General features: G+C 44.5%; 3 protein-coding genes and 1 long non-coding RNA gene across 4 annotated transcripts; 2 read left to right on the top strand and 2 right to left on the bottom strand.

Annotated features, from left to right (window-relative positions):
* Window positions 1–136: 136 nt before the first annotated feature.
* Window positions 137–1,444, bottom strand: LOC112272530. Its single transcript, XR_002966520.1, has 3 exons — window positions 1,349–1,444; window positions 784–1,251; window positions 137–397 (listed from the first exon to the last, which is right to left on the bottom strand). It is a non-coding gene; the product is annotated as an uncharacterized LOC112272530 (long non-coding RNA).
* A 6,674-nt stretch (window positions 1,445–8,118) lies between these two features.
* Window positions 8,119–9,005, top strand: LOC100823510 (pathogenesis-related protein PR-4). Its single transcript, XM_003577358.3, has one exon. It carries the CDS (start codon window positions 8,219–8,221, stop codon window positions 8,660–8,662), a length of 444 nt encoding a protein of 147 aa, XP_003577406.1. The 5' UTR covers window positions 8,119–8,218; the 3' UTR covers window positions 8,663–9,005.
* A 4,767-nt stretch (window positions 9,006–13,772) lies between these two features.
* On the top strand, window positions 13,773–14,522 carry LOC100823201 (barwin). Its single transcript, XM_003577357.3, has one exon. It carries the CDS (start codon window positions 13,887–13,889, stop codon window positions 14,340–14,342), a length of 456 nt encoding a protein of 151 aa, XP_003577405.1. The 5' UTR covers window positions 13,773–13,886; the 3' UTR covers window positions 14,343–14,522.
* Window positions 14,523–15,646: 1,124 nt separating this feature from the next.
* Window positions 15,647–20,043, bottom strand: LOC100828117 (probable galacturonosyltransferase 6). The gene is made up of 7 exons (XM_003575866.4): window positions 19,720–20,043; window positions 19,496–19,536; window positions 19,342–19,389; window positions 18,590–18,825; window positions 18,140–18,497; window positions 17,037–17,555; window positions 15,647–16,210 (listed from the first exon to the last, which is right to left on the bottom strand). Exons 1-7 carry the CDS (start codon window positions 19,850–19,852, stop codon window positions 15,935–15,937), a joined length of 1,611 nt encoding a protein of 536 aa, XP_003575914.1. The 5' UTR covers window positions 19,853–20,043; the 3' UTR covers window positions 15,647–15,934.
* Between the last annotated feature and the right edge of the window lie 441 nt (window positions 20,044–20,484).

Here is a 20,484-nt window from a genome sequence, read left to right as displayed (position 1 = left end):
CTGTACCAACGTAACCACGGCCTCGCAGGGATAGGATACGGCGCTGGGTGCATCACCACCGGTGCATGCAGTGTTGGCATACACCTACGGGCGCATGCCTCCCTCCATCGGGAAGAAGGCAACTTGGCCGGCCGGGCAGCGATCGGAGTAAATGAGCCAGTCAGCCAGAGCTTCTTCAATTCGGAGTAAACGCGTGTGTTTAGTACGTGGGAACGGACGCGAAAGAAGCCGTGAGTGAGGGCCAGTGGTTCAAGTGGCGACCGGAGGACGACGGGCCGGGGGTAAATTAAGGAGCTTCAATTCGTCCATCTGACGGCCGCGGTACGTGGAACCATCTTGCTGTTTGTATAGCAAGGTTCACTTCTTGATTGTCTTCAAAATGAACCATCTTAATTATCTGCTCGATATCCAACCAAGGAACATGGTTAAATATCATACATATCGTCCTTCCAGTTCATACCATCTTTCCATCACCCGCTTAAAAAATGTTCTTGTGAAAGAAATTTGCTACTGATCATTTTTATCAGGTCTTTTTTTTTTCTTGCAGTTACTCAAAATATCATGTTAATTGATGTTTTCAAAATGGGTCAATATCATTGCCATGTTTAAGTTGTGTTACAAATATGGTGTTAGTTACAGCATATTAAAATAATTCGTAGCGGACTTCATGGAGTGGAGTGGAATTTTAAGGGTGCTACTATTTTGGAGATGTAAAAGAAAAAAAATGCTAGAGTTCCTCGGTGAAAAATATGAAATCAGGAAGGTTGGATGGGATGCTCTTACCAAGTCAAGCCGAATCGAAGATAAGCAAACGCCCATGCACGAAAGGAGCAGTAGCACCACTGCCCCGACGACTCCCGCACAGCAGGCGCACGTGGCTCGTTCGTCCAATCTAGAAGACCATTTTCTTTTCTGTCCTGGAGAAGACACCCAATCTATACTCCAGCTCTTTGCTGCTCTGGCTCTGCCCGCGAACCAGCCAACTGAATTGAAGTCCGCGAGGTGCGTCAACGGGGGCGTAGGCCACAGAACACAGGAGAGACACCAACACCACAAACACAACAGATGGGGCCTTAAACTCGATCGTGTGCTTGGCACGTGCAGATCGACGTGCTGCTGATCTGCACGGAACGAGATGGCCACCGTCGAACCCCTGTCGCACCAGTCTAGATGCTTCTGCCGGGATATGGGCACATATAGGCTGGACACGAGTCATACAAGCACTGTTTGGCGTCCGCCAATAATTCGTGCCTGGAAACGAAAAAGGAAAGGTAATATTAGGAGGCAATTGAAGAGAGGATTTGGTGGATAACTTGTATGGAGCTAGCCGCGAGGAATTAAGAGCAACCCATGCGGGCGGCAGATCTAGCTAGACCGGCCGGGTCGTGCTCCTTTGCCGTTTGCCCGCCCTAGAACAGGGGATTTCCCGCTCCAAGTGCAATGCAGACTCTGCAGACATGACGCAAATTAAGCAGCAGCTTTATATGACGGGACTGACCTCTGCAACAAAGAAAAAACAATGCTTTCATATGACGGGACTGGCTTCCGGACCGCCCGGAGTCCGGACCTATGCTGTCTGTGGTCGACGGCGCTTGTTGGTACGTACTCCTACTTGGGTTGCTTTCTTTCTGTTTGACGGTTGGATCCAGAGCACAGCAGGCACACGAAGACACGATACGAAAATAGACGGTTTTCGCTGGAAAGTTCCAAAAAGGAAGAAGATAATTTTGAGTACCACTCGACGAGCTACCAATAATACCAGGGATCAGCATTCTACTGTATCCGGTCAGCAGCGAGATAGTACTAGCTAAAGTATAGTCCCCGGAGACAATAACGTGGCAACCAACCGCATTCAAGCCGGGGCCTTTCCGGCGTCGTCGACGCGGCCGCCCTCCGAGCAAACGAGATCGAGACGTGTACGCACGCACGTACAGAGACGTACGGGGCCGTGGGGCCTCCCTGACTCCCTAACGAGTCTACGTCCTAGATCTTCTCCTTTTTCGACAAGGGAATTAGCTAGGCTGGACCCAGCGTTGACACCAACAGTCTCCGGCTGCCTCGGTCGAGAGGGGAAACCGATCGTTAACACGGCATACTGGCATGCACGGGATGATCGTCCGGCGAACAACAAGTGCACGTACGTACGCGTGAACTTTTTTTCCTTTTCGAAAAAGAGGTTGATGTTGGAAATTTCAGGTGGTCTACACCTATTCCTCTGTGCTTTTCAGCGGTGTCGCACATAATTTCACAATCTGAGGACAGGAGATAAGGACTTTCTTATACTGCATATACAGATAAGAGTTCTAGTTTTAAATCATCAGATTTAAACTAGCTTTTGGATAGATTCCAGATTAAACTATCAACCACAATATACTTCATCTGTTAGGGACTCTAGTTGTGGGTCACTGGAACACGCACTTGTTAGCAATGCGCCATGATCATGTTTAAATTCCACTAATCATGTAAGTCGACGTTAGGGCTGTAATCCAATTAATGACCTACCTCCTTCCGACTATCAACGTACCCGGTCAGTCTTTCCAATATTCATACAAGATATATTGTATTCCATTGATAATCGCCAGCTTCCTTAAAACACATAAGTGCATTTAATTACCTTCCAACAAGTATATATATTCCATGCATCATATAAGCATGATCACGTGATTCCATATATGAGGCAACCGAGTATTAGCAATTCAATAAATAATAAAGTTGCAGGACACAAAAATCCTACAGTTGAAGCCCCTAGCCTCTGCATCAAAATATGCACACAGCCAAATTTTATTTATTTTAACAAGCCTGACAATATAATTAAATACATCGATCACATAACCCAAAACCACCAATCCATGCCTACAAGTGTGATGAAGGGGGTGGGTTTTATCGGGGCCGCATACCACCACACAACATCGAAATCCGGCGGCCGCACTGGAAGCAACCAGTCAAGAAAATTCTCAGCGTGTGCCGTCTGCTCAGGTAGTCTGGTTCCTTGTGGTGGAACCAGCCCACCCAGATGTCACATTTACATGATTATTTCAGGATTTAACCGGCAGTATTTTTTCAATGGTAGGTGACGTACCCGTCAACAGCGAGGCGCCTGCGATGACTTCGTCAATCTCTCAAGATTTGCCGCTCGGTCTTTCATAGGTTCTCATAGGGATGTGCATATGTGCATTCATAGGGGTGAGTGTACGTGCATGTTGTGAGCGTCTGCGTTGCGTTTGTACCGTGTTTAAAAAAACAAGTGCACGTACGCACGCGTTGCTAACAAAGCTTAATTAGATATCGAATATACTCCGTACTAGCTGCTAGAGGCGTGGCTAATAATATACGTACTGTTAAGCTAAACTAGATTAGATGATCTACCCAACCAAACAACATTCTTAGGAGTCAAGATTAGTATACACTTGTGCCGTTGTGCGTAGATCACCCGACAAATCTAGTTAGCTGGAGTACTACACCTAGCAGAGAACAGAAGAAAAGGTCCATTTGGCTACGGTACGTACACCCAAGTTTTGCCGCACCTGCATGCGAGCACTCTGCTTTTCAAATCCCTTGCTGCTGCAGCACCAGCGCGGCGAACCACCTGTACTGTACCCGAGTTTTCAAATCCCAAGTTCTTCGTTCCAGAGTCAAAACTGGGAACCAATCAAAGCATAGGGCGGGCGGCTAGGCGAGGCTGAGAGTGGCGAGCTGGTCTACGTCGCTTCTTCCTTCCTTCTCGATCGATATCGCTAGCTGCGGCCTTCCCAACTGCAATTTGGAGTAACTGCTTGCGCTGACTGATGAGTGAACCTTTTCCAAGTGCGTATGCGATCAGGACACGTGTCCGCGTGGCAAGCGTATTTATATACGCACGCACGAGTCTACGTGCACGCAAAATTTTGTTTTCCGGGGAGTGCACGCAGGAGAGATTAATTAGCGCAGGAAGTGGGCAGGCTTTGGTTAAGCTAGCGTCCGACAATCTCTTTTGGTTATCTCCTTATTATACTTTGTTTTTGCATATTAATCAAGACGAACTATTCCAAATTAACATAAATACTCGGACACGAATGAAGCAGCTGATTCCTGATACAAATAACACACCACAACGCTAACACCTCCCTTCGCCGGCTCTCTCCTTCGCTATCGATCCCACCAGTAATAACTCCATAATTAACACGCAGGAGAGCTGATGAGCCAGAATTGGTTCCCAAAACAGGTTACAGAATGCACTACACGGTAGGTTAACTAGACAGTTGAGCGAATACGGGGAACGAAAGGCTGACCATTTTGATCAACTTTCCGTGTGATCGAATTGGTTGGTAGCGATACTTATCCTCCGAGGGAAGTGTCACTATTAATACGGGCAAAACATCTGCATAGTTTGTTGATTTAATTATTTTAGGACGGAGTTGCTCTCAACTTTATCACCGATACATAGAGCTGTCATCGGATGAATTTCCGTATCAGGTGATTAGGTCAGATGGATTTGGAGAGGACACCAACATTAGTTGTTGGCCAGGAATACTCGGCAAACTGGCCGTACGTGGTGTTCTTTTTTTCTTTGAGGAAAAGGCCGTGGTATAGCATAGGCCGGCCCAAAGGGCCTAACGATTATGGGCCTAAAATGACTGGACCTTTTCTCGCAAGGAAAGAACCAGATCGCCGGAGCTGCTGTCATGCTGTGACTATCGAGATGATCTTTCAGAAACAAGTTTTAAGCAAGATGCATGCTTAATACTCTTGCTACCATCACTCCATAAATTTTTATTTCCTTTTGTTTTGAGAAACAACCATGAGATCGATTTCACTTGTGTCCACAGATATGAGAATCTGGCACATGATTCACAAACTAGCCCTACAGCTCCTCACTTTCCTACCCAAACCTTCTGCAGTGTCCAGTTCTGGTCATTCTTTGGCTTCCTCTCTCCCAACTTCCTTTTCCCATGTGCTGCCATGTTCCATTCTTCCTCTTCTTGACATGCATTTCAATTTGCTTTTGCATCTTTAGCTGTCCCCTTACTGCAAGATTATGAAGCACACAACTGCTCATCATATCTTTCCCACTGATGATTGTTGCACTGTTCTCACCGATCACATGATGATGTCTTCTCCATCTTCAGTTCAGTTTCTTCCTTCTGCCGATCCTTGCCTGCCAGACAAGCACTCACTGAAAGTCTGGAACTCTCTGCAGCTATATATATAAGAACAAGGAGTGATTCTGTCAGTGCAGTGAAGCATTTCAGCAATGCGAGCAGAGGCGTTCAGAGACGTGAGGTATCCATATGAGGAGATGCTTCTTCCATGGCCAGCAGCGCTGCATCTTGACATTGTCTTTCTGAAACTACTGCTGCTGCTTATGTGATCGATGCGAGCTCTGCTCTGCCCAGTGCTCATCGACGATCTTTTTGCACGTACCCGCTGTCTGCTCTCCAATGTTTTGAAGATACTACGGTCTGTACCTTGTGTTTAGATGAAATAATTTTTTATATTAATTGCTCGGTTGCTAAGAATGTTACTCCCTCCGTTGCTAAATACTTGTCGTTTTGCACTAAAACCACGACAAGTATTTAGGAACGGAGAGAGTAGTAAGCATCATACGGTTGTACGTTCTCTAGACTATACCTTCTGTTATGGATAGTGTGATCCATGCTCTGATGTTCAGTCATGTTCTTGCCTTGGCTTAATCTTCGATCTCTTTCTGAACCTCCCGTTACCATGTTAAGGCATTTCGAATTTTCGACACTAGTACTCATATACTCCCTTTTTACCTCGACTATATTATGTAGTAGTAGTAGTACCATAAAAAACTGTCACATTTACACACAGCTAGCTAAAATGAAGTGCAGCGGATGGTGTCTTTCTGAAGCTGCTGCTTGTGTGATCGATGTGAGCAGTGTTCCAATTACTTGCAAGTGCTTTTTACTTCCAGTGCCGAGGTCGCACCTTGATCTGTTTTCTGCGCGTAACCTTGGGCGGCCCAATTGGCTCATTGTAGAAACAGGCCGCTACTCGGCGAACCGTCCCCCGTGCCCTCTCACTCACCGGCCCGTGGCGCGTGGTCAGAATGCTTTGACGGCCCAACCTTGTTCTCTCCCGAAGCATTGGCCCAATTATGTTGTGCAGATTGTTGCTATCTTCGGGGCATCTCGGTGTGTGCGTGTGGCTTCCTTGCACATGCAGTACATGAACTCCGGAACATGAACTACAGGTCACATCTTTTTTCCAAAGATAAAATTTAAACTGAAATTTCTTCTTCTTGTTTTGAGGAAATCCCTCCGGTTTCTGCATAAATCGTGCACGTAGACATCGGTTAGAATGTTACGTGTTATCATATATTTATTACAATTATTTAGAACCATTAAGCCAACCAAACGGAGTGCATAACTACCGCTACTATCTCCAACTGGTTGTACGGTACGTATCCAGATAATCATGCATTACCGTTTCATGAAGTGGACACCACATGATCGAGTAGCAAGCTGGATAGCCTTCATTCCTTTTTAACTTTCCGCTGGTTAAAACAATACTCCATCCGTTCCTGATTTATGTGGCGCCAGACATTTTGCAAAAAAATCCCTATTAAGTTACGAAATCAACCTACAATACACATCTTCAATTGAACGTGGATTGCGCGTTGATTTTGAAAAACTACATGTTTTTTTTGTAAAAGTTTTGGTAGCACGTGGATTTCAGGAAATAGCAAGGGTTTTATGCTAAATTTTCGGTGCCAATTAATTAGGAACAGAGGGAGTATCATTTAGACACAGTGTTGTCATATTTACTAAACTACGCCACATGTACCAACACTTTCACCCCACAAAATTACACTCACCGCAACATAGATGCAACATTATGAGAAGTAATGATATATCTGCATCTTATTTGGGGGAGCTAGACGTACGGCATGCTAAAAAAGTTTAATTAGAGTTTACATAAAGGCTGATAGTGCCGAATAAAGGGACAACAGTACACAACTAATGCTCTAATTAGAGTTTAGAAGGCTATTACGGGCTATATACTGTACTAAGGAGATACTAAATGACCATATCTGAATAGAAAAGTGAATAGAACTGACGATCGATGCATTAGGAGAGTTAACATCATTGATCATTGGTAATGTGTTCCAATGAAACCCCTCGTCACTACAATCGATGATGCATTACTCAAGTGGGATTGGTACAATGTGGCTCATTTACACGGTCGAAACTGCCAAGAACCGCACCACATTCTTGATAACACAATTCTTAATTGGATAGATGTTGTGGCATCCCGAGGCCATGATTGAAAACTTCACAGACAATAATATAAAAACTAGAGTAAAATTGTTTGGAAAAAAAACTAAAATAAAACTACAACCTTAACATTGCGAAATCATATTGAAATATTTGTTATTTAGTTAATTAGTTCATTATTGTTAGTTGTGGTAAAGACATCCGATAGATTGATCCGATGTTAACAAGAACATAAAGAGAAAAACACATGTGCAGCTTTCACTGCTTACCAGTTGGTGCAAATAGACAAATACCTACCGGTTCATTTGAGAGCCAAATGAATAGGAAATGCTAATTAACTGATGCAGATTAAGGAAATAGAGAAGTAGCTGTCAATAATGAGTACATAGAATTTACTGCATGAAATCTTCGATACCATTATCGATCCAATGAACAACTTACATGTAACAACACCTCTCTTATCTTAAGAGACAAGCAAAAAAACAAAAATTATACATATATACTCATCACATAACTGCATCAAATAAATCTTTGAAATGCCATTGTCCACAGTGAGCAACTTGGAATCAACCGCACGTCTCACAAACAACCAAAACAAAAGATTAGCAGCATGCATGTATCATTGTCAAAATTACACTCATGATGACAGGGCTGATGCAACGTTACGGATAGTACTTCTATGAATAAATCTCATTCGGCATGCGACAAGCTAAAAATTTCAATTTGGATATCCAATTAAGGCATAGGTCTCATCAGATAAACTATACTTCCAATTGCTTATTAATTATTATTCAGATTAAATTTGACGAGGTTAATTAAGGCGATGATTGCAACCCCTTGCTCGCTTGAAGCTACACTATTGGCATCAGCATCTATAAATATGGGCCAATCAAACACCGAAAAGAACACTACTACTACTACTTAGGCACTGTGTTAGCATTTAGCAGCATCTAATCAGCCAATTAGGCGCCAGTTAAGTAGTTTGGCAAGAGACAACCGTGATGGCAAATACAAGGATCCCATTGGCAGTGCTAGTTCTCGCGGTCGTTGTCTTCTCCGGCGCCGGCGCGGCGGCGCAGAAGGCGAGCGGCGTGGCGGCGACGTACAACCTGTACAACCCGGAGAAGATCAACTGGGACCTGCGCACGGCGGGCGTCTACTGCGCGACGTGGGACGCCGACATGCCGCTGGCGTGGCGGCAGAGGTACGGCTGGACGGCGTTCTGCGGGCCCGCCGGGGCCCACGGCGAGGCCGCCTGCGGGAGGTGCCTCCAGGTGACGAACTCGGCCACGGGGGCGCGGACCACGGCCAGGGTCGTGGACCAGTGCGACAATGGCGGCCTTGATCTTGACATCGCCGTGTTCCGGCAGATCGACACTGATGGACACGGCCTCGGCAACGGGCACCTTGTTGTCGACTACCAGTTCGTCGGCTGCCAGGACTGACAACCGGCCCGCAGCTAGCCGAGATGGATTTTTGGTCCTCCGTGCCAAAAATAAATAAGTGATGCGTGCAGTGCACAGCTGTTGAAGATACAGCACAGACTTGATAATAAGTCCAGGAGACATCCATTCACACCCGAGTGACTCGACACTCCGGTCATCACATGTTTAGAATCTTATACGACTACAAAACTTGGTACATTTCTTTGTACCAGCTAAATACTATAGCATGTACTATGTTGCTATATATACAATTGAAGTCTTGAAGATATGTATTGTATGTTTAAATTCTTGTGTCCATATGTTTCACAATTTTGTGCTATATATGTAACAAGATGACGTATCAGTGTAAGTGTGCAACCCTTCATTCACCGCGAACATACAAACTATTCCTGTGGACCGTACTAGATCTAAAACGTGCATATGTGCTGTAAATCAAAGGTGCCAAATCAAGGAGTGTTATCAAGCATGGGATAAATACGGAGGTTATGTGAAAAATGTGTTTAAGTGGGTGTTTTGTGCATGTTTTAGATCTGATGGTGGTCTATGTGAATAGTTTACAAATTGGCACTATACGGTGGTTTGCATTGGGTACGTCGCCATATAACAATTATCTCTCAACATATGTGTTCGATCAACTACAATTAAAAATATCAAACAGAAAAAAAAAATCCCATCCTTGAACTGCCACGAAAGTCTAGTTTTGGTCCCTCGACTAAATCAGAGAAAAACATAGTCCTCCAACTATAAATAATGTCTATAGTTTACGTTCTCACCCTAACTTAAGAAGTTTTGTAGCTAACGTCCATTCTATTTCACTTCTCGCGCATGGGGGTGAATCATCTTTCATATTTTTCGTAGGTCTTTTTTAGTATTGAGCTGACTAGGCATCTGATGGCATTGGCCAATGCTAAATATTTGGTCACCATGGCAAGTTTTTTGTAAAAACTTGTCACACCAGCCATATATGAAACCACTTAAGTTCGGATGAGGGATGCAATTTATGTGGTACTGATAGTTGAAAGGCTAAGATTCCATGTTTCTAGAGTTAAGGAGCCAAAACAAACTTTCATGACATTTGAGAGATCAAAAATATTGGCGAAATATCCGGTGAAAAACAACTCTACGGTGCAAACTGTGGAAACTCCATCGAAAAAAATTCAAAAAAATCTCAAAGAAATTACATATGTTAGAAAAGTGATTTTTTATATATGTGTAAAATTTCAAGTCCAAACTCAATGGCGTTTGGTAGCAGCGGAAAAAACAAATTCTGCATGAATAGTGATCTTTCAATGTTTGACACTATTCATTGTGATTTTGACTTTGAACTTGAAATTTTGCAGGTGTGTAGAACATCACACTCCCAACATATGATATTTTTGTAGAATTTTTTTGAAACTTTTAAACATGATTTTTATTAAGTTTGCTCAGTTTGCACCGAATGAGAGTTTTCACCGGATACACCGCCAAAAATATTTTTAATCAAAATTAAATATCATGATACATATATCAATCGAGGCTTGATTCAATATACCCCCCTCCCAAAACTCAGAAGGATAGGATGGTCTTTTCATGTTTTTCTTCTTTCTTCCTCTTGCTCTCCAATCGCCTACTCTTTTCTTCCTCCCGCCTCGTTTCCCTCTTGCAAGGTGTCCGCTGCCTCAACAACTGTTTCGATGATCTCACTGGTGAGATTGTTCGTAATTATGTCTTCTACGACATTGTGAAATTTCATTGCGATCCAACGATGAAACCTCCTGCCAATACCAAAATACGACCGAGTCTTGTTCGTATTTCTTGCAGCCGTGTGATAGCACGATCTCCACATGTTTCCCGCTGATTCGATCAATGTTTCAACGATTCCTTTGGAGGGATTGTGCAGAATTTGTCTAATACCACAATGTGAAATTTCATTGCGATCCAACGGTGGAATCTTCGGAAACCTTCAAAACACCGAGTGTTGTTTGGATTCCTCGCGACCGTGCGGGACAGCACAAACATCTTACTTGTTCTCATGTTTCTCGATGCCTCAAAAATGGTTTCCCAGATCCCTTCGGTGGGATTATGCGGAATTTTGTGTACTAATACAATTTGAAATTTCATCGTGATCCAACAATGGAATATCCGGAAAACTTCAAAACACTAAGAGCTGTTTGGATTTCTCGCGTCTGTGCAGGACAGCACGAACATCCAATTTTGTTGCTGACCCCTTCGATGGAATTGTGTCTACTACTATCTCGTGAAAATTCATGACGATCCAACGGTGCAGTCTCCAGCAAAGTCGAAAACACCAAGTGATGTTTGGAGCCACATGGAAAGGAGAGAAGAAAATATTGTTTAATGCACGTCGTGCCCTTTTTTATGAAGGTGTACGGAGTGATTTGGATCGTCCTGTGTTTTTCGTAAGAGAAGGAAAAATGTATTGAATCAGAAGTGATACCAATATACCGTATAGAATTGATGCAAATTACGAATATTTGTTAGCAATCTGAGGAATAGTCATGGTGGAGCGAACGGAGCCACCAACTCGGATATTATAGGACTTAGTATAATTAAGTACAAGTAAAATATTATTTTAGGTCAGCTATAGCATATTTATGTGTTGTGTCATGTGATCCAGAGTGGTGTTCACTCTCTTTCCTTGTCTCTAATTCAGAGGTGCGAAAAGAGTCATATGCGTTTCACCACCGCTTATCATGCTTGAAAAGAGTTTTTTTGGTACCTTTATCCTGCAAATCGCAGGTGGGCCTGTGCCCAAAGGCGAGATGGTGGTCTCCGGCGATGAATACAGACATACAGTGGGGGTTTACTAAAACTCGCCCAGTCGCCCTGGTCAGATGGGGATTATTATATATTCCTGTGTACAATTTTGCCCTTGTTGCGTGGTACTCCGTATACTGCTGATGCTCATGGAATAGTACCATAAGAAACCTCGTAAATGTGCCTCTAGTCTTCCTTGCACTAGAACCAAGACGCCAGCAACAATGGCTCTGGAGAAGCAAACCGAACCAGCAAGAATGGATCACATGCATGCACGCACGCATCTGCTATATGCATGTGAGCAAGGGTGATGAATTTCATGTAGACAATTAGCAAATTCAGCTGCGAACACTTTGAAACGTTAGAAAAATTCGGCAGCATCAACGCTTCCTCCCAACCTATTTTCCAGCTTAAGAAAAAAAATGTAAGAACTGGGTGGCTGGCTGGCTGGGTCAATATTTCCATGCTGCTCAGACCAAGCTAAGCCGTTCTTCCACGTTCTGTAACCAACTTACCCTGGAATTCCACGTCCGGGAACAGATCAACAGATCTCATTTGCATGCATGAACGATAAATTTATAATCAGGCCGCATATGTACGTGCAACATTTTCCCTCAACTCCTCGAATGGATAGCCGGGTCAAAAGAGTTGTATGATTGTATTCCACTCTAGTACAGTGACTTTCTGGAACTAATCTGCCTCCTGGAAGGAATGACAAGCCATGCATGCATGACGTGCTCCTCTTCCTGATTAATTTGCGCTGCACACGACTAGACTTTAGCTTGACAAAACTGACCGAGGCCCAGTCCTGCACTTTCTCACTGTACAGAACATCTTCTAGTAGATGGACAGCTGTAGGGTTCAAAATTTGACTAAATAAATGAAGTTTCCGAAATGGCCTCAAAATTTCTGAAACTGTGGATATTTGGGTGATAAATGACACATTGCTATTACTAAAATTTTGAACATGCACATTCAAGTTATTTTGGCCTCTTCTTATTCAACAGATCGATTATCTATCGAAAAGTTGAATTCGAAGCATGATTCTGTGGTGCTCGCTCAAGGGCTCGAGGCTATGTCTTTCATTGATTAAAAAGACCGCATGTGCGAAGAAGCACCAACACAAACATGACTAAAATGCGTATAACCGAGTGCTGTCACATTCGTTCCCATATCTTTTATTAGCGGAAAGAGGAAATGGATATGAAAACCCGAAAAAGAATACACAAGCAGATACCGCTGAAAAAGAATATGGAAGTAGCTTCTGCCCAAAAAGAACACATAGTTATGGCCTTACCACCTTACGAGTTGGTAAATATCTCTCCCCGCGACCCGGGAACCAATGTATACTCTATGTTTTGAGTAATGATATTAAGGTGCGGATTTTATCCTAAGCGATTCCTCGAAAAATAATCAGTTGCACATGAAAGCTGGAAAAAAGACCAACTCAACGTAAATATTGTTGTTTTGTCTTTCGTCAATAATTATTCATGTCCCCTTTTCTATTTTCTCACACCTGCCGAATGTGTGAAATAGAATCCGATCTTGCATTTTTACATGCTTCATATGTTTGTACATCATTAGCTCCCCCCAATAATGTTATGCCTCGGAATGGCACTCGTCTGGTTCGGTACGGATACAGCTCAACCACGATCCAATCCTCAACCGCTACTAGTACCCGTACTTGTGATCGGGTATGAAATTTTACCATACCCGCCACCCGCAACAGGTACGAGTTAGCCGCGGGTATTTTTACTCGACCCGCTGGAACACCTCTTGTACTGGGATAGGTTGGGTTGGGCCTTACGCAAGATTTAATGGGCCATGTTATATACGAAAAATGTCGGGTTGGGCCTTAGGCATGATTTAATGGGCCTCTTGTACTAGGCTATATGCATGTACACGGGTAGATGGGTTCGGGTACTCCAATACCGTACCGTACCCGGCAAACTCGTTGGCTATAGGATTTTACCATTTACATATCCACGTATATTTTTTCTTACCATACCCGTATCTTAAACAGGTAAATAACCGTCGGATATGCGGGTATCGGGTACCCATTGTCATCCATATAAGTTATGCCCCTGCAATTTTGAGAAATTCTTGAAACATACACTTGCATGGCTTCCACGGCATTAATGTTGGTTTTCCGGCTCATTTTCACTGGACATTTTCTCTGGTGTACAAATAAATCTGCGTGGACGCTTCGAGCACATGCGGCGGATTCCAGCCGTGGAAAAATCCATAGAAAGATATACACAATTCCACAGAGCAAGACAAAGAAAAGTCCACCGCGGCCACCGTCGTACTCGTGTACGTAGCGCCGCCTCCCATCCCCTCCACACCTCTATATAACGCCCCCGGCGACAAGCAATTCCCATCCCAAATACACACACACAAATCCTGCCGCCGGCAGCCACTTCTTCAATTTCCACTGAACTTCTGCCGAGAAACTCAGCCCGCCACGATGGCCGGAGGAGGAGCACGGCTGGCGCTACTGGCAGCGCTCGTGTACGCCTTCGCGGTGGCAGCCACGTCAGCGCAGTCGGCGACCAACGTGCGCGCCACGTACCACTACTACCGGCCGGCGCAGAACAACTGGGACCTGGGGTCCCCCGCGGTGAGCGCCTACTGCGCCACGTGGGACGCCAGCAAGCCGCTGTCGTGGCGGTCGAGGCACGGCTGGACGGCCTTCTGTGGCCCCGCGGGGCCACGCGGGCGGGACTCCTGCGGCCGCTGCATCCGCGTCACCAACACGGGCACCGGCGCCAACGTCGTGGCGAGGATCGTGGACCAGTGCAGCAACGGCGGGCTGGACCTGGACTGGGACACGGTGTTCACCAAGATCGATACGGATGGGATGGGGTACCAGAGGGGCAACCTTAATGTGAACTACGAGTTCGTCGACTGTGGTGATAACTAGCTCGTGTAATGGCTAGTCATATATATACCGTCGACGAGTAAGTACTGATGCTAAATAAAAGCTGGCATGTGATATGATCCTGGCAATAATGTACGTTGTGGCAATGCATTCGTGTATTTGGATTGCAATAAAGTCCTATAAAGTGGGTAAATAAACGTGCATTTGGATTGTTCGATGCATGTGGGAGAAGCTGCAATACTGGTGCCTGTTGAATAAGCTACCGAGTACTGATGCTGTTGAAATTTTCTTACTTGAAACCCGCACGCGCGTCATTTTCTTCTCCGATCGATGGGGACGTACGGGTCAACGTTTGCAACCGATCGATCGCCCTGTATGTATATATATCCAAAATCCAAGGCCAAACCGAGCTCAAGTTCCTTCTGGATGCACATGCTACGTATACGGCCGGTGTCCTTGTCGCTGGAATTCCAAGGCATGGCGTAAATGTCTCGGCGTGATCTTACGTGCGTGCGTATGTATAGTACAACAGTTCAGTATCGTAGCGCCGTATCGGCTTGGATGCATCTCTCACACGGTGTCATTCATACTACCTCCAGATTTGCGCCATTGCGGTGGAAATTCGGCGGGCGTACACGTCGTGGATCTCGACCCGTCGCATACATTCAGGCCGAGAATGCAAACATCAGCTGAGTGGAATAAGCGTTGCTCGCTGAGAAGTCTGAAACCACCACATGTCCACATCCTCCTGCTGATTCCCCAGCTGTAAAATACTGATTCTGATTGCAACAAGATCCGTTGAGCAGAGATCACAGATTATAAAAAATTATAGGAAAACGTTTTTCTTGAGGAATAAAAATATAGGAAAAATGAAGATATATCGATCTACATATGTAGCTTCCAGAATGCTCCTATATTTCTTCTTATCCAAAAAAATGCTCCTATATTTCTTTGCAGATATTAACTACTCCCTCAGATCCATAATAAGTGTGGGGGATTTAAGAGGGGGTAACATCCACAATATGTAACGGTTTACAGTTTCATCAAGTCCAGTCCTCATACTCATAACTGCTTAACTTATCCAGTGTCAGCCTTAGGCCACACTTCCCTAACAGGGAATAAGCCTCATTCAAAATACAGCTAACAAATGCTAGGACAAACACGCAAGAACATGAAGATATCCTAACCAGTTTCTTCCTTGTATGAATCTCCTCTGTCTTGCATTGTACCCCTCTTAATCGAAGATGTAACTAGCATTTCTAAGCAATAAAGAGGTGCTTTGCTGTAAAAAAAAATGCTAGGACAAACCAACACCACACAAACTCCAAACTTCCAGAAGTGAAGGATAATTTGTCAACCGACAATGTCAGAAAGCAGCTCGTTGAAAACTCCAGCGCTATTGGTGTACTCATACCATTTTTATTTAACCATGTCTATTTTTTCTTACTTTTGCACAACATTTGGAGGAGTGGCTAAGGACATGTAAAACCTAACTACAGAAAAGGACGTCTAGGAGCAAATCTACAAAAGAATGAATAAGGTCAGCTTACTGCATACTACTATTAGTACTATAGCAAAAACTGCGTATTCACGAGCCATCATGTAAAAACCTCCTCGCCTAACCATTGGTTTTTCTACCCGTGGATGTTGCACTGCTGCAAGTATGTGTTGTCGTAGTCAAGGAACCTGTTCCAGTAGTCTCTGTATTTGGGGATGGAGATCTCCAGCCAGGGTTTGAGGTTCCCGCTGTAGTGGATGACAGCGGCACTCTCGATTTCTTCTCTTTCCATGTTGCTATCCCGTCCGAGCCCAAGAACATGCCACCGATTGTCGAGAGGCACTGTTTGGTTATAGAAGACAAGCTGGCCCAGTGGCAAGCTTCCTGCCTTCCAAAGTCTGCGCCTTTTGCCCTGCAAATCAGCAATTAAAGAGAAACAAGACGTTGAGAAACAATAATAGAAGTATAGAACAACATTTTTTTATATAGAATAGACTAGAAATACTACTGTTGCCCATTGAAAAATATACTTGCACAAACTAAACCTTTGTACAGGGAGGAAACCAAAGGAAGTTTAGATAAAAACCACTAAGAAACTCAGCCAAGTCTAATGCAGTTGTTTTCTGGCATGCATATTGTATTTGGGTACCAGCTTCCAGATAACATGCATAAGAATAGCTTCAAGCTTCCAGTAAATTTAGTATTATATTTATACAGGCTAAGAAGTCGAAAGTAGTATAATGCAAGCTAACGACTAACGAAGTACTCAGCTAGTTGCTTTCCTCACAGCAAAATCAAAGTTTCCACACTACTGAGATAGACCAGTACCAATCAAGAGACCATAACTCCTGAAACATCTACTTAACATGGATAGCTTTTCCTAGAAACAAGTTAGTTTTGAACGATAGTTTCTCCTAGGATCAAGTCAGTTTTGAACAAAGGAAACTAGTCAGTTTCGCCAGTGACTGTCATATGTTCTCTAATATTGCAACTCAATTTTGATTGTACCAAATGTATAAAACACAGTAGGCCCAATTTATCCAAGAATTTGAGATTACGAAGAAGGGCCTAGGAAATGCTAGAACTAATGGTTGTTCAAAATTCAAACTCATGCAGTCATGCTAATGCATAATTCATGTTAGCTGTACAAAATGCATGCGTGGAACGCCATTAAAATGGGTTGACACCAACTTTTTCAAAAGAGCAATACTGATGAGATAAAAAAAAAGCACACTTACCATCTGAAACCATTTATCATAAGTTGCAGTCAAACCCTTATTGCGCCATTCCGTAAGGTCAAAAATATTCATCCCAAATGCATATATGCAAGCCTTTGCATTGAACTTGTTGAAGATACTTGGATCAGAGAAATTAACAAAGTTCTCTAATCGAAGGTATCCATAGCCAGAAGTGCATGTCTCAAGAGCACCATTTACTTTATGCTTCATATCTATCTCCCACAATCCACTTAAGTCTTTTTGGACTACAACATCATGGTCCAAGAGTAGAACCTTGCTCAGAGAAGGAAATACTTGAGGCAAGTAAAAGCGTAAGTGGTTAAGTGCAGAAGTGTATCTTGGATCTCGAATGCCCTTCTGCTTAAATCTAGAACTGAAATCCGACGGGAGCCATTTAAACTCATCCAGGTTTTCAATTTGAATTGTAGCGGGACTGGGTGGATTTGACAGAAACCACATCATCATTGCAGGGAAACTCAACGCATCAGCTACAACATGAAACATTATCCTTTTTGGATCCTGACAAAGAAAAATAAGTCAAATCAAATGAAAATTAGGACACAATATGCAATGAATTATATTGAATATGTTCCACCTAAGCATTCATAGTGCAGTCGTTGTACACATGGTCCTCATATGCACGTATTCATCATACCATATCAATAAAAGGAATTGTCAAAGAGAAATCGTACATCAAAACGAGCATGTGGTCATAACAACTTCTACAAAATAGGAAGAAAACTGTCCACAGCAACAGCTACCCTCAAAATTCATTTCTTGCACATAAGGGATGAACGAACTAATTGCAAAGCATACCAAACCTAGGGTATGTTTGGTCGGGGACCAGCCTAACGTACCAAACAAAAGTCTACCCTACCAATTTTTTGGCCATGGCAAAATTATTGGTCCTTGCTTGGATGGTTCCCAAATTATAGGGATGCCCATCCGCTTTTCCTACTCTTTTCCATGTTTCTTAGTTAATTTTGGCCAAATCATGGGAAAGCAATATGCTAAAACACAGGGTAAACCTGGGCTTAATTGAAACACACCGAATTCCTTAACAAGAAGGTAACATAACGATGATCCAAAGATCTAAGGCTCACCTTGGATGCAGCAATTGTAGAGTTTATGACCACTGCACTCGCTAGTACATTGTCCGAGAATATGGCATAATGATGAAAGTCGTCCATTGGCAAGCTGAATCTTTCTGGAAACTCACGTTCCTTAGGATCCAAAGAAAAATATTCTGAGGTAAGTCGCATTGCTAGGCAGTGATGGCCTTTAGGTAATGTCCTCACAGCAACCTGCTCAAGGAATGAAGATTCAGTTCGATGAGCTCTGACCAATTCCTCGCTATTATGTGTCATTGCACGTAGCTTTGATGTCATCTGAGAGCAATGTGGGTAGGCTTTCTGAGCTTTTGATAAGGTAAATTCCATAGCCTTCATTTTCTGCAGTGCACTGCACAACGGTTTTGATATCAATCACAATAAATGACTTACCTGACATAACTATTGTTACAAGGCACATATAATCGATGTTTTCCAGCTTACCTGCCAGATACACGGGAACTGCCGCTAGAGTGACTTATCGCCCTTTCTATCTCTTTCATCCTCAATTTCAATTCCCGGGCTAAATGGGAGCTGCCATGTGAAGAAGCAAACTGCAAGTAAGCCTTGGCCATAATCAGCTGATCTTGCATCACCCATATCTTCTCTTTAGTGCTAGGGGGAGATCTGGAGATTCTTTCATCTTCCTCGGCAGCTATTACATCGGCTTGCCCTTCTATCTGCAGAAGATGTAAATTTCTCTTAAGAACATGGAATTTTGGACTTGAAACCCAGTCAAGGAAACTACGTTAATTATTTCGGAAACATACATAGAAGAACAATTATCTCACAGAAGGGATCAAATCAAAGAAAACCGAGATATCTGTATCGCGGGCCAAGAAACGAGTCAAACAGGAACATCCTAAGCAACCAAGCTATCAAAAGGCAGAAAAAAATACCCCCTACTTTAATTTTGCCTGACGAAAGCCGAGGTGTTTCCTGGGCAGTTGTTTTCCATCTCATGTTATGCTAGATCACAGAGCATGAAAATTTGGCACTGTACCTACTCTGCCTCAGCACGAAGTGAAATGATCAGCTACTACTAAACTTCCCAATCTACAACCACACCCGACCTAACTAAGTGGGTATACAAATTCAAACAAAAATTAATTAGTTGCTATACACACCAATGCAATTTGAGCGTTGTCTAAAAACGCCAATGCAACCAATCAGGCAAGCATATCTTGCAAATTTACCTCTTCATGCAGGGCGTTTAGCCGCGTGACCTCTCCAATCTGGAGCCTCTGCAACAAAACCCACGACAAATTAAGACTTTTTGGGGAAGAACGGCACGGAACGAACAGAAAAGGAAATGAACTGGAATTAGGAATGGGGACTGGGATTACTCACTTCATTCGCCGACAATCGGGCCCCTCCCGTCCGCTCCCCACCTGCACACACCCAACGACCCAATTAAACCGAAGCCCCGCTAACAAAGCCGTCCCTGTTAGCGACGAAAGCGGCCGCGGGTGCGGACGAATCAATCAACAGGAATCGCGAACAGTACGCGTGTATCCCATCTATCGGCCCGCAGGAAGAGGGGATTAGGTGGAGCAGGCGGGCGGGCGGCTCACCGGAGCGAGACTGGTGGCGATGGTCGGGGAGGTTGAGCAGGAGGAAGACGAAGCCGCAGGCCGTGGCGATCAGCAGCAGCCACAGCCACAGCGACGCCCCCTCCCTCCTCCCTCCGCCGCCGCCAGCCCTCATCGCCGGCGCGCCCGCGGACGCGGAGGAGGAGGAGAAACCTGATCCCCGCGGCGGCGGAATCGCCCGCGCCGCCACGCCGCGGGTCACCGCTCCGCCGAGCGGGGCTGGCTGCCGAGTCTTCTGCTCTCCTCTGGAAGGAAGGAACTTCGGCTGCTGCTTCGCCTACTGCCGCGGCGAGTGGCGCCGCTCCTCCTGCTACAGACTCCAGAGTAGAACTGCAGTCTGCAGAGAGATCAGCGGGAGTAGTAGTACGGGGACGCGCGTAAGACCAAGGGCCCGCCGTGTCTCTGACACGCCGGGGCAAAGGGCCGGGAGAGAGAGACCTGGTCCCACAGTCGGCGTCAGACGGTGGGGCACCTTGGCGTGGGGATCCGGTCAGAGTCGAGTCGACTGGTGGCTTTCGTGAGAGGGACAGCTGTCAGCAAGCGCCTTCTGAGAATCCTTTTCTTTTTCCCTGCTTCCCCATTTTTCACCTTTTTGTTTCTTTGTTAGGTTCACAGACCGTGGTCTAGAGGAGGACTGGAAATGATGGCCCTTTTCTGGCGAGGCGAATGCGATGGGTTTCGCCTTTCCTTGGTGGAGCCATCATGGGTGCCCTGCTGCCTCTGCCGTTTACGCAAATACTGTATTTC

The sequence above is a fragment of the Brachypodium distachyon genome, chromosome 4, assembly GCF_000005505.3.
Source record: "Brachypodium distachyon strain Bd21 chromosome 4, Brachypodium_distachyon_v3.0, whole genome shotgun sequence".
Lineage (NCBI taxonomy): Eukaryota > Viridiplantae > Streptophyta > Magnoliopsida > Poales > Poaceae > Brachypodium > Brachypodium distachyon.
The sequence above is the reverse complement of the archived record's forward strand: the minus strand, read 5'-3'. Positions and strand labels throughout refer to the sequence as shown.

Bases quoted from the DNA above. Each gene is read 5' to 3' on its own strand.
- LOC100823201 (XM_003577357.3), top strand. From the start codon at position 13,887: ATGGCCGGAGGAGGAGCACGGCTGGCGCTACTGGCAGCGCTCGTGTAC.
- LOC100823510 (XM_003577358.3), top strand. From the start codon at position 8,219: ATGGCAAATACAAGGATCCCATTGGCAGTGCTAGTTCTCGCGGTCGTT.
- LOC100828117 (XM_003575866.4), bottom strand. From the start codon at position 19,852: ATGAGGGCTGGCGGCGGCGGAGGGAGGAGGGAGGGGGCGTCGCTGTGG. The intron at 19,390-19,495 runs GTGAGTAATCCC...GTTTTGTTGCAG, and splicing joins CCCGATTGTCGGCGAATGAA to AGGCTCCAGATTGGAGAGGT. The intron at 16,211-17,036 runs GTAAGTGTGCTT...GCTGATTTGCAG, and splicing joins ATGATAAATGGTTTCAGATG to GGCAAAAGGCGCAGACTTTG.